General features: G+C 39.9%; 1 protein-coding gene across 2 annotated transcripts in view; it reads right to left on the bottom strand.

Moving 5' to 3' along the window:
* PDZRN4 (PDZ domain containing ring finger 4) overlaps positions 1 to 13501 on the bottom strand; it is a 328124-nt gene that overhangs the window by 43824 nt on the left and 270799 nt on the right. For both annotated transcript variants that reach the window (XM_053661858.1, XM_037135022.2), the window contains 2 exons: positions 10909 to 11165; positions 7725 to 7827 (listed from right to left, as the gene is read on the bottom strand). In XM_053661858.1, coding sequence (XP_053517833.1) covers positions 7725 to 7827; positions 10909 to 11165 — 360 coding nt within the window. The remainder of the gene's footprint in view (positions 1 to 7724; positions 7828 to 10908; positions 11166 to 13501) is intronic.

Below are 13501 nucleotides of genomic sequence, written 5' to 3'. Positions count from 1 at the left end.
TGTGTCACTTCGTTTAACTTAGTATCATGGGAAAACTGGATGAGGACAAGTCATCCCAAATGAACACTGATATTCTACAAAGCTCACATGTGAGGATTCTGTGATTTAAGAAGCAAATGGTCCCTCCCTTCATGAGACAGAGTTAGAACTGGAACCAGACGCTGTTTGGATTCCTGCCACTAAATTATATTGCCTTTGGTAGGGACACTGAAAATCCTTATTTACTTTTTATCTAAAAAGAGAACTCTCCTCTCTTTGCCCCTATGAAAATAGTTTATCAAAGCAGAATAGAAGTTATTGGGAAAAATTATTTGAAATGCAAATGTTCGCCTTAAACACAGCCTTCCCCAACCCTCTTCAGTAATGCAAGGCAATCATCATCAGTAATGCATCAGGAGCATCTTTAAACAAAAATTAAATGTCAGCATCTTGATAAAATTCGTATATTTAGTGTAAGGAATCTTCTTTTTATAGCTAGAGTCCCAGTAAAATAAATGAGCTCATGGTTACATTGTTTAATAACCTATTTAGAAAGTTAAATTTGCTTTTCATTGTTTTCTTAGGAAATAAGGTTTAGTGTTGTCATAATCACTGAGGCGAAAAATAAATTTGCCTCATATTTGTTTTATGAAATTACATGGCCACATTAACACTAATACTAATCTCATTTCTTTCAGTAAGAAATCTAAAGTAGTTACAATAACTTTGATGACTATTTCCAACTCTGTGGCATTTTCCTTCCAGTCACTCCCTAAGGAGGACCTTTTCTGTTAAAAAAAATAGAAAATCAAAACTTAGGGAAACCATTCAACTTAATAAACAGGAGTGTTCAAAATGACAGATTGTGAGTCTTCTCTGCTTGGAATATTAGGATTATGTGAAATGTGATTCCAAAACCTCGGCCTCAATTAAGGTTCAACAGGTATAAAAACTAAGACAACCATATAATGTAATGTGGGACTAGGACACTTTTGAAAGTGGAAGAAGATGCTGTTTCTAATTAACCCAGAACGTCAGTCATGCAAGGGCATGGTTAGGGCAAACCAGGAGGCATGGTTATCCTAACACGAACCAAACCCCCATCATTTTTCTCCTATGTCGATTAGCAAGTCTGTTTCTTTGGGTTTTCCGTGCACATCTTCCACGTTAGAAAGGCAACAACAACAACAACAACAAGCAAATTTTCTTCTTTTATGATCTGGCCTGAGAGTATGCTACGATCCATTTACTTTAATTTCTAAGCTCTTAACTGAATTATTTTAAGGGAAAAAAAAGACTTCTACATTTTATTTAAGTTTCTATTCCACATCAGCTCTCTTTTCCTTTCCCCTCATTTAGCTCTTTGTACTTGTTCTCAGGACACTGTAAGAACAGCAGCAGCAATGATCAATAGTCTATTCACTCATCCTGCAAATGCTGCTGAGTGCCCACTGCCTGCAAGCCAGGGCCTGTGACAGGCTCTCCCGGTGATGGATAATTAGAAAAACAAACTAGAAGAGAAAGCACATAAATTGTAACCCAGGGCATGAGGACAAAATATATATTTATAGTATGCGATATGAGAGTTCAGTGGTGAGAAAAAAATTTGAGAAAGGCGTCCGAGGAGTGGAGACGCCAGTAAGAAAGGGCACAGAGAGGGAAAAGCACGTGGCTTCTTCTGCGCATCGCTGCGCTGTGGGGTTTGACCCCAGAACGCCTGGGAAAGTGGGGTGGCGGCAGAGTACAAAGGATCGTCAACACCAGGCAGGGGGTTTTAGAGTTACTTCAAGGAATAGAGCCATACAGGATGGTGAACGGGCAAAGGTACAATGAGCAGCGCACTTGAGGAGGACTGAGCTGCCATTGGTGAACAGGATGGACTGCGGAGACCAGGGAGTGACTGGCCCAAGGAGACCCAGAAATAGCACAATGATCTAGACAAGGGAGGAGGCGGTGGTTATGAAGGAGGAGCATATTATGAAGGAGGAGTGTCTGAAAATACAAGCCCGCATATATAACAACTGACTGGTTTGGTCTCCATGATTAAGATTTTAACCTGACATAATAAAGAAAATGCTCTTGTCACTAATCGACATTTCAATGAACCAACTCCAAACTGACTGTGGATACCATCTTCGCTTAAATGTTCAAGTAATAAAAATATTTTCACACTTCATCTAGATCAGTTTTCAATTCCATAAATTTTCCAACAGAATGAAACTCATGAAGGTGATTGTTTAAATGGATGATTTTATTGCCCCAGTAGTAAGTGGTATAAAATTGTTTTAGATATTTCATTAATAATTCTAAATGTGACTAGTAAGTGGAAGAAAAGAGACCAGTGAAATATAAAGCGTTCAGTGGATTAAAAAATGCTGAGTTCTACAGTTTCATACTTGCCACACTAATTTGTCTTCCTCTGGTATCCATCACAATGTAGGGAGAATATATATATATATATATATATATATATATATATTACATAGAGCTATATATATATATATAGGCTTTTCATGAGTTATGTTTCATATACTTCTTCCAAATATACTTCTTCCACCACTAATTTTCAAACTCACTGACACATTTCCTTCTCTGAACACCCAGAGGTTTTCAGTCCGAATCGGCTACCAGGGAAGGTGCTCAGTTGCTTGCCCACTGTAGTGGTTCACAAAATTGCTGAGTGACCGCTTGATGAAAAGATTACAAAAGGGTCCAGGGTGGATTAGAGAACATGTCAAATTCATGCGATATATAAGATTCTATGGTTTTATTAAATGATAACCACGAAGGTGAATTTTCATGGAGACCATTTAAATTCCAGTTCCTTAGTTATCTCTCCCCTTGCCTCCTTACCCCATCATTTTGGCCCTTTCCTTCAAAATGTTTAAATATAAGAAATAGGGGACTAGAATTAGAACCTGTGTCCTGAAGAACAAACACCTGTTATAAAAAGAAAGCTGGTATAGCTGCACGGTGGTCCCAGTTCTTTTCCAATTCCCTTGTACTCAAAGAAGGAAAGGTAGTACACTCTCCAGAGGTTGGTCCAAGCAGACAGCAAGGGAATTCTGCACTTATTCATTCAGCAAATACTGAGCACCACTGTCAAACAGCTGGTGTGATGCAGTGATGAAGAAGGCAGATATGGCCTCTGCCCTCACAGCCTACAAAGGAGCCAAGAAACTCTACACCTGCAAGCCAGGCAGACTTGGCTTCACCTATCATGAAGCTGCTCAAGGAGATATTACTGAAATCCCATCAATGCTTATCTTCTTGTTTTTTTTGAATGAACACCTCTTTGGTTCTTAATTTTCTTTTCCCTCACTATGTAGGAGAGAGATGACATAACGTAAATTGTCACAAATATTCTGCACGTTTTTTTGCAAAAGGACACTTCTCAGCATAGCACAAGGGTTTACTTATGCTTTGCATAAGATAGCCAAGAAGAAGCTAATTAACATGCTAAATACTCTTTCTTATTTGTAGACACTGGCCCATGTTTGGTTTTCAGTTAACATGTTCTCTGAACTCTGACATACACTTGTCCTCTCTTTTTTCCACCTTTAATACCTCTTCAAGCAATCTGCTAAATCCTTTTTCATTTTGATGACAATGCACACATGAGGGGAACTCTAAGTATACTTAATTTAGGCTGTTGAATATGTTTTCTTCAACTTGGTTTTCAGGAGAGCAGTAAAAATGATTTCAAGTAGCATTTTAAAGTGATGAAAATCTACAGGCTTAAATTATTTGCTTGCCTTGGTTCATGTGATGTTTCGCACTATCACAATGTTGCCCTGATTAGTTCTCTGACTCTCCTCTATCAGCACTGACTTGAGAGTTAATGGCAAATACTGCAAAAAATTTAACATCTTGCACCCAGGCAATTGCAAACATATCTTCATTAGGAGTTGGGCCAAAGAGTGCTATATTTTTTGAAGCCTTTCCCTTTATTTCTGATAGAGGTTGGATTTGAGATCTGCCTCTGACTTGCTAAGGGCTATCTATGATTTATTTCAACCTTTAGCTGGCTCTAGAAAAAAAATGAATCAAGTTGAAAATAAAGAAGAGAAGACACTTAATCCTCAGTGGTATTTTGATGGTGTGGAACATCCTGACTCTTAAGAAAAGTGCATGGGTTAAATTTTAAAATATTTTAATTTTTCTCTCAAAATAAAATTAAAATCATTTATCATTTTTAATTAGAGAACAAATGGCATCATTTTTTAAAGAGAACAAGTTTCAAGCTGTGAGTCTTTTAATTTCAGGCTGGTTCTTTGAGACTTTTCTGAAGCACAGTGGGAAAATTTTAAACCCTATCAAATAAATTTCTTAGGTAAAGTGGTGATAGGCTATGGAGAGAAATGAGTGTCATTAAAATTTTACAGAGATCCCTAACATAGCACAGTCATCATAACATTGACACATTGACTATAATAACATCTCCAAAGAGGCATTTGCTGTCCACCATGGCCCCAGAGGGAGTTGTTACAGTCTATCGGTGCAATAACGTGCATGTTAAAAAGTCCCTAACTATGTATTTACAAGATAGGCAGATCCGTTTCTGTCTATTGGGTCCGTAATCCATGTCCTAAAAGTCCCTAAATATATATTTACAAGATACATCAGCTTTGGTTCACTGAAATAATAGTGAGCAGGCCTTTTAAAAAGGACCTACATAGTTGCATAGTTTGCATCTGAGCAAGTTCAGAACTGCAGGTCTGTATGCTTTCTGTCTTTTAATGAGTAGATGGACTACACTAGCCTCAGTGGATATCAGAAGCTGTGTTTCACTGTGGCCTATGATGTTTTGCTTTTAAAGTAAGAAGGAAAAACAAACACCAAAGCATAAGGTATATTAAAAATCTCAGGCGAGTAATGGAAACAAAGACATTAAGGCAGACCTTGAGGGCCAGGGTGTGTGGTCTTCTTCAGACATCCTGGCACTTACTCCACAGCCATCCAGGTCCAACCCATGTCTCCCCTGTACCTAACTGCTCTGCTGCAGCCTTTGCTTCCTCACGGTCAATCTCATTCCAGCAGCCAGAGGGATCTTGCTAGGGCTTCACACCATGGCCCTAGTCTTTCTTCTCCACCAAGCTTGGATCTCATGTAAAAGCCAAGGGCTCCTCAAGGTGTGGCCCTACTCACTCTGACTTCCCCGCCTACCAGGCACGCTCCTGCTTCAGGTCCTTTGTGCTCCCCTTCCCTCTGTCTGGAAAGCATCTCCCTCAGATATATCCATATGGCCAGCTCTCTTAATTCCTTTAGAACTCACACAGAGGCCTTCTCTGACCACCTGAACAAGAGAGCAACTCCCCGTCCCAACACCATGCATTTCTGCCTTTGTTAGCCATGCTTGCTGTTCTTCACTAGCCCTTGTCACCATTTAATGTACTATGTTGTTATTTATTTGTTTATTGTCCAACACTCTCCCCTAAAGGTTAAGCTGAACTAGGGCAGGGGCTTCATCAATGCCAAACTTAGATAAGAACCTGCATCTTTAAGTGCTCACTAAATATTCACAGTACAGATGCATGAAAGCAGATGGAAAGGAGTCTTCTTTCTACTCTCCCAACTGCCTGCTAAAATATGCTCATGCTTAGGTTGAGGAAGAATTTGCATCTCTTTTTGAGATAAAGTCCCCTCTTTGGCCTTAGGCCTCAGTTTCTTGTAATATTCTGTAAGTGCCCCAAAACTGGCCCTTCCCAATGATGGTCATCCATGGCATCCCCAGAACTCCTGGAGGAGCTGGCGTTATCTTAGCTGTCACAGAAACGCAGGTCTTTCTAAGTGCAATAGTGCATAATAAAGACAGGATTAGCATTTCTATGTATTCTCCATTTAGTGTAGTGGCCACCATCAGCTCTGGTGATAGCAGTGGACTGACTGGCTTTCGCAGTCCAATCTGATGCAGCCACGAGGGGTGGGTTGTGCACTTCTGCCACGTAACTGTAACAGACTGGGAAGTACTGGATGGAATCATTCCTCTCCCCTACTCTTGGTAAAACTATCTTGGGGTATTCTCCCACGACTCCACCCCCACCATGAACCATGCATGCTATTCTCAAATGCATCCTCTCTCATGATTGAAGCCTGTCAAAATAACTTCTTTCTCATTTAAATTTCACAGGAACATTCTTTATTTCAATCAGTCAGAAAGGTGACTTTGGCAAGAGAATCAGAGCTGACAGCAAATTAACAACTAAAAGGCTGTGATTAGTTGAGATTACAGGCTACAGAGGACTTGTTTGGGCATGACCACTGTCCTCCCACTGATGCTGGTGGCTGTCAGTCAAAAAGAGGCTGTGGCTCAGTTACGGTGGCCCTCTGGAAATGAAAAGGATTCTGTCTGTGATGTGATATTCAATTATATGCTAATTAATTGAAAGGATTTTTTTTCCTGTTCATATATGCTTGACCTAAGCAAGTCTCTCTCTCAAGCCCTCCCCTAGCACACAGGTTTATTTTAGTAAAACCTTAAGGCACAAGCTAACTGAAAAGCTGAGAGTATTAACTGAACCCAAACCCAAACTATTAACTGAAAGAAAAATATTGTTTAATCTTGAATTATTGGGACAAGTAACACAGTTCTATAATTTACTTAGTATGAGTAGACAAATTTTAATGGATATTCCAGTCCATACCAGGACTTGAGTGGATTTATACAATCCAACTTTTCAATTAACTTATCAGAGGGTGATAAAAATTACTATGAACAATAACAATGAAAAAATTGTCTATCCAGATGCTGAGTATCATTGAACATACTTCCAAGTTCTGGCTGAAAAGCATTCTGATTTCTATAATCCCCAGAAATGACTTTTGCAGGGGGAAGACTGCAAATAAACGCCTGTTTGCTTTAGGTGAGCTTCACCGAAGTGGCCTTATTTGATTTTAGATCCTCCTAAGGGAAGAGATTTCAGGATTTCCTAGTTGTAAAATGGAAAAGAACATTTTGCTGAACTTGTATGACATCATCTAAAGCACTGAAAGGGCAGATAATCGTGGGTTCTCTGCCTGTTTACCAAAGCTTCTTTACCTCCTTAATCCATTGTATTTTCAAATGTCAGAGTAGTCTGAAGCCTTTCCTAGAGTTACAGACTGCAGAAGCAGAGGAAATATTAGAATAAATCCTTTAACTTTTGTGGGAACTCTTAAATAATTAACAGATGGGCTTTCAGAACTATTTCATATCACTGTACAGATACTCAAACATATACCTTGGGAAGACTGAACATGGTTCAACCACAAAGGGCTTGAAGGCATCTCTCTAGAGAGTCAGTGATACTGTTCTTTTGAGTACACAAAATAAGAATATTTAATTTATGAAGGGGAATGTGACATATAATAAAATTGAGTTTATTAATTAAAATTAAAATACTATACTGTGAATCAAAATAGTAAGCACTATCTTAGTTTTAAGTACAATTCCTTCTCCAAACTCTACTTGGAAATACTCTTATATTAAGGAAAGAAGAAAAAATGTAGCTGCTGTAATATCATTTATACAGATCAGCAGGAAATGTTAGCAAATTGTTTTCAAGCTTGTATTAGAAAGATGTTTCCACATACACTTAAAATACTAGAGTCAAATAGCCAAAACTAAAAATATTTTAAAGGCCTTACCCTAGATAGACACTTGACAAAACATTTCTTATAGTAATAAATTAATTTTTCTTTTTTATGCAAAACTTCTCAACCATAACTTCATGAAGAAATGTGAAGTGGTGTGAAAATAATCTTACCTCATATTCAAAGTCCTCTGTTCTGTCTGCATCAGCAGGCAAGCTGGAAAGATACTCATTGTCCTCATAAAATTCATGCTCCATCGGATGAAGAGAATGGCAGCTATGGGGAATGTAGCAATATGATAGGAATGGATCAGGAGGGTTGTTTTCAAGATTAAAACTGATTTTAGAATTTCACTTTCATTTTCTCTGCTTTGCAGTAAGACCTGTATTGGTCTAGCCTTGAAAAGAAATACAGCTCAGAATAAGTAATTGCTTTTCTTTCTCAACCTTTATGAAGTCTATCAGTTCAATTTTCTGAAAGAATTCTGACATAAGGACCTATGGTCAGAGCTGCATTCTGTGAAGGCTGCTGTGAGCTCTTTGACAGGCCACAGTGCCTTGTTGATACTCTCTGGCCCCATTATTGTTTCAGCAAATGGGACCCGCTCCATGTATGGGTGTGTGGCATTTGAGATCACAGTGCCCAAAGGGGGCATTTTGTAAAAAAGTGCTACCAATTTCATAATACACAGCCCCAGACTGTTTTTTGACATCAGTTTTCAAAGCATATATTTTTCAGATTGTGAAACATACTCACATTGCCACCATTGCTTAAGACCTCCCTCCTCATTCTCTGTCACAACCCACGTTTTCTTTCAGAAAAAGGGCTCTTGTACAAATATTAAATAGCATTCATGGTGATAACTCTCTAGAAAGCTTTATATATGAGGCTTATATAAGCCGCAGGGTTTCATAGTCTCTTTAGAAAATTTCTGGGTAGAAACAGAGCTGATTAAGTAAAGGAAGTCAGGGAGACCAGGGCCTGTACATGACTTTTATGTACCCTTTAACTTTGGGAAAATGTTCTCAATAATTGATAGAAGTGCTTTCAAATCATATGCTATGATAGATAAGATATACTACATCATATAAAGGCTAAGCATCGTTCAACAGCAGAGGGCACAAGGTCATCTCTATCTCTAAAAGTCAATGAAAAAGCCTAAGTGCGATGAGCCAAGTTCAATGCAGGTGAGAACTTTAAGCCCTGACAGTGGGGACATTACTGAAAAACTGGAGTTAGTAGCATAAATTAGTTTTCTCATCAATAGTTGAAATAAGGGAGAGAACCATCCTGGTGCCTTCACAGTCAGTGTGAATATTCTACACGCCTCTTCTCACTACCATCTGCCCCCTACAAGGTTCAGCAACATGGGCCCAAGGAATAAAAGTAGTACATGCATCACCTTGCTTGCTGGTCTAACAGGGAAACCCCACTTGCTCAAATCTGGACTGGCTCTGCAAAGCCCATTTGGGCTGGTAAAATGTCAGAGCTTACTGTTTGGGGTATCTGATGAATTTCCCTTGTCCTTCTGTTTGTAAGAAGGGAGCTCTGCTGGGAGGAACACCTTATTCATTCAATAAACATTGCATGTCTCCCAGATCCCAGGCTCTACGCCAAGTGCTGGAAATATGTTGGCACACAAAATCCAATTCTTTCCCTATGAATTGGGTAAAGCAGCAGAGTGGAAATTTTTAAATAGTGTGATAATTAAGGGGAAAACACAGAAGCCGTGATAGCACATGGTGGGGATGGACCTACTGCAGCCCTAGGAAGTTTGCTAGAGGAGGTGGCCTGTATGTTGAGGTCTGCAGGGCTTAGGGAGGGCAGCACGGCCTAGTGGGCACAAGAGTGGGCACTTCGACCTCTTTGGCTCAGAGGCCTGGCCGTGTCGCTTCTTTGCTATGTGACCTTGGCCAAGTCACTTAACGTTGGTGACATGAATATGGTAATAATACAATGAACTTCTTCCAAACGTTATTGTGAGGACTGAGTTAATAAATGTAAAACACTTGGAATATTACCTAAAATATGCTAAGTGAGCTAATAAATGCAAGCTATTATTTTTCATTCAAGGAAGTATTGACTGAATGGCTACTCTGTGTCAGGCTATGCTAATGAATATTAAGTACTTGTGTGCTTGTGTGTTGTTTATCTTACCCTCTAGAATATGAGCTCTAGGAAACAGGGACTTTATTTTTATTCCATTTTTTGCCCAGCACCTGATTTACTCCAGTGCCTGACAGAAGGAGCTATTTTATAAGTAATAGATGGACCCATAAAGTCAAGTCAAACAGTGCCTCCACCCTCCTGAAATTTGGGGTTTGGAGGAGTAATATCCAAAATGTAGCTATATATTAGAATTTCCTCAGGAGACTTTTGAAAAATTCTGATGCCTGGATTTCATTCTACAAAATTCTTATTTAATTGGCCCGAGGTGGGGTTTGGGTGATGAACTGTTACTGCTTTTTCATGATCCCAGGTGAACTAATGGACACATGTGACCCACTGAAATAGACTTACCAGAGCCACTAAAGAGCAGAGAAATGGTGTGATCAAATCCGAGTTCTACAACGTGGAGAGTGCATTAGCAGCCCATGAAAATATAGTCTAAAGAGACTATTGATCTTATAAAGCAAATTCTCAATGATGTTTGAGTATTTGTTTAAGAAGTCACAGAACAGAGTGTATGGGGCAAAACATACTTCCAAGACTATACGAGTAGGACCATTTGAATAAAATATCTTAAACCGCCTTTACATTAGGTCAAAACTGTGCAGAAATATTCCTTTAATGGTTCCTTATTTCGTTGTTCTGTACTGATTTTCTGACAGCCAGAACCTTTTATTTACATCTCAATATATTGGGTAATTGTTTTTGCACTTTAATTAAATTAATTTCCTAGCTTCTCCTTTAAAGAAGCAAAAAAGCAGAAGAGAGAAAGCAAGGCAACCCACAGCGGAGAGTGCAGTGCCAACATGTCGCTTTTGTGTCAGTCTTAATAAGGTTTTTTGGCAGCTTTGGTGAGAAAAGCTATTTCCCTGACCGGTGCTCTTGAGTAGCGTGAGGCTTTTGATGACTGAGAGTACAAAGATGAACTAATCAGAGCCAGAATTTTTCATCACACCTCAGCAAGTCTGGTTCCTGAGGTGAAGCAACTGTGTAGGTCAGGGAAGGTAGCGAACAGGGACAGCTGAGAACTAACTGGATGTAGACACAGTGAAGATATTTTCCAAACAGAGCTGAGCACCTGTCTCCAAAACTGTCAGCTTGCTAGTGTGACTGATTCTTTCCAACACCTACTCTAAATGATGAATGAGAACCAATAGGGTTTTGGGATAAGAGACAGAAAAAAAATACCTGTCTGAGAGCAGAAATGGACAGATATCTGGCACAGGAGGTGTGGGTGGTCTCAGTTTGGCCAGGGCCATGATGTGTTCAAAGGTAATGTCCGTCTGCGTGCTGGCATTCATGAGCTGCACTTCTGGGGCCGTTCCATAGATTGGCTTACTGAGAGGCGTTCGCCTTAGCACCTGAACCACGATGGGCTCCTTGGCATTTCGAAAAGCCTCCACTGCCTCTTCATGGGTGGCCTTTGAGAGATCCTTCCCATTGACCTGTGAAGATAAAAGGACATTGCTCATCTCGGAGGAAAGAACAGAGAGGCTGTCATGATAGATTAATAAAAGGTGAGAAGGGAATGTTTAAACCAGCCCTGATAGGAATTTCGTAAAGGACTATTTAATTGGACATTGGCATTCCTTGAACTCTTCACCAACAGGAGGAAGCAAAGGAGATAAGGAGAACAATTACTGCTGGTGTCTTTGAAAGTACACCATCAGAAAATGCTCACTGAATCTTCGGATAGGTAGGAATGTTAAGTATATACTTTTATTTTTAATGATTTATCAATCTCTTGGTGGGATTTTCAATATTTAATCAAAGTCTTCCTGGCCTAGAGCCTATTTTTATTGGGATATTGTCAAATTTATTTCATATTCATCATTTTTTTATCAAAGATCATGTATTATCCAAGATCACATGCATCTTATCCTAAATCCTTTCTATTTATTGTGTGGTTTGTAGGCCCGCAACGGAAGTATCACCTAAGAGTTTGTTAGAAATGCAGAGAACCTGGCCCTATCCCTGGCCTCCTGAATCAGAACCAGCATTTTAACAGGACAGCTGGTTTACACGATCCACACATGAAAGGGACTCTGTGCTGAAACACCTCTGAGTGAGAGTACTGTGTCCCTTTGGATCTATCCTTACCTGTTTTAATTTATACCAATTGATGACACTCCCAGGCAGCCCTGGACATAGCAGAGAAAGAGGTGACGTTTGCCTTTGTCCTGCATCACTGCTTCTCAGCAGGACCAACTATTGGCATTTGGGAGAGAAAAATTACTTTTTCTGTGTGAGACTCGCTCACACCTGCTTATTAAGGGCCAGTGATGTTCCCAGCCTTTGCGGCACCCCAAACATCACACACTTTTCTGAACACACGCTTGATGGACAGTACAGGCTGCCCTCAAATAGTTGTCAACTTATCTCCTTAAAATGGGTCCTGATAACACTGACTCTTAGTGGAAGTTATATTTTAACGAAGGGGTATGGAATCCTGAAATAGCTTTATAATTCTCACTCCAAATGAATCAATATTGTTGGCTTTTGCATACAGTAAAAGATACTTGGGAGAACAATACTGTACTCAAAACTGAAATTTAACCATTTCTAGATGACTGAGACACCCGCCTCTTGGTGGGGCTCTGTTCACAGCTATGCACCAGGAAATCCTTAGAGGTCCCTGGAAAGAAGCAAAGGGAGTCGCTGAGTGGTGATCATAGAGCAATTGCTGTCAATCGAATGAACACATTCTCTCTCCCTGAATAGACAAAGAATATGTGTGCTCGGAGTGAGTGTGGAGCGTTTTGGGGTAAATGATACAGTGCCAGGTAGAAATTGTCAGGTCATGTAGAGACAGGCTTAATGACGTAGAGGAGCTAATTTACTCAATGGGCCCTGAAAGAGTTAATGTGCCTTCAAAAATAGAGCAATTAAGTTTCTTCACCAGCAAAATGTATCCCAGTACAGTTTTTGGATCACTAGTAAGTAAGAAAATTCAGCTGGAGATCTGCATGGGTACCTGCCAGTGTGCCCACGCTCACCAATCTGTGTACATTCACTCTCTGGTTCTTTTCTCCATGGACTAAGCTTGAAATTGATCACCAAACTTTCACTGGCACAACCTTGGGATGTCTTGGTGACTCTGGACATACGGGAGCATGTAAACACAGGACACAGTCATCCATTCCTTGAGTTATTGTCAGTGACAAGCATTCCGGGCTGAGGACATGCAGGCAGCTGATGACAAGAGAAGTTTCAGATGGAAAAGTACAACCTAAAAGCTGGTGTCACCTGTTTCGTGTTGTCGTTCTCTGTGTTTTGTGCAGTGATCAGTATTTATAAGCTCCAGAGTTGTGGAAGCTGATCTAGTGGTAGGGAAGATTGCTTTGTCAGTGGGACAGAAAAATTGTCTTTTTGTCCCCAGGTTTCCCACTTCACAATGTCCCTCCTATTTAGGGAATATCGACTCAGGCAAAGTATCATACCCTTCCCTATCTGAAGAGAACTCTTGGCCATTTCATCAGCTACTTAAAAACTACTGAAACTATGCCAATAGGCTATCTTTTCCTGTAAGCTTTGCATTGAGAGTGATCCCTAACAGTGGCAAAATCAAAGAAGACGGTATCCTTTAAAAAAAACTTCAAGCAATATCTGAGGGTGACGGGAAACATAAATCATGGCCAGAGTTTCTTCCAGTCACACATGAAATCCCACTAATGCATGAATTATATTCCATTAAGTAGTGAACAGACAAAGGCCATTATTCCATTTCTTCCTGAAGGTGGCTTGGTACCTTGCCTACATGCTAACCTTGTCTTGGTATTCC

Source organism: Artibeus jamaicensis, unplaced genomic scaffold, assembly GCF_021234435.1.
Source record: "Artibeus jamaicensis isolate MK-2021 breed Jamaican fruit bat unplaced genomic scaffold, CSHL_Jam_final contig_233, whole genome shotgun sequence".
Lineage (NCBI taxonomy): Eukaryota > Metazoa > Chordata > Mammalia > Chiroptera > Phyllostomidae > Artibeus > Artibeus jamaicensis.
Note: the sequence above shows the minus strand (reverse complement) of the source record. Positions and strands in the feature narration are given on the sequence as shown.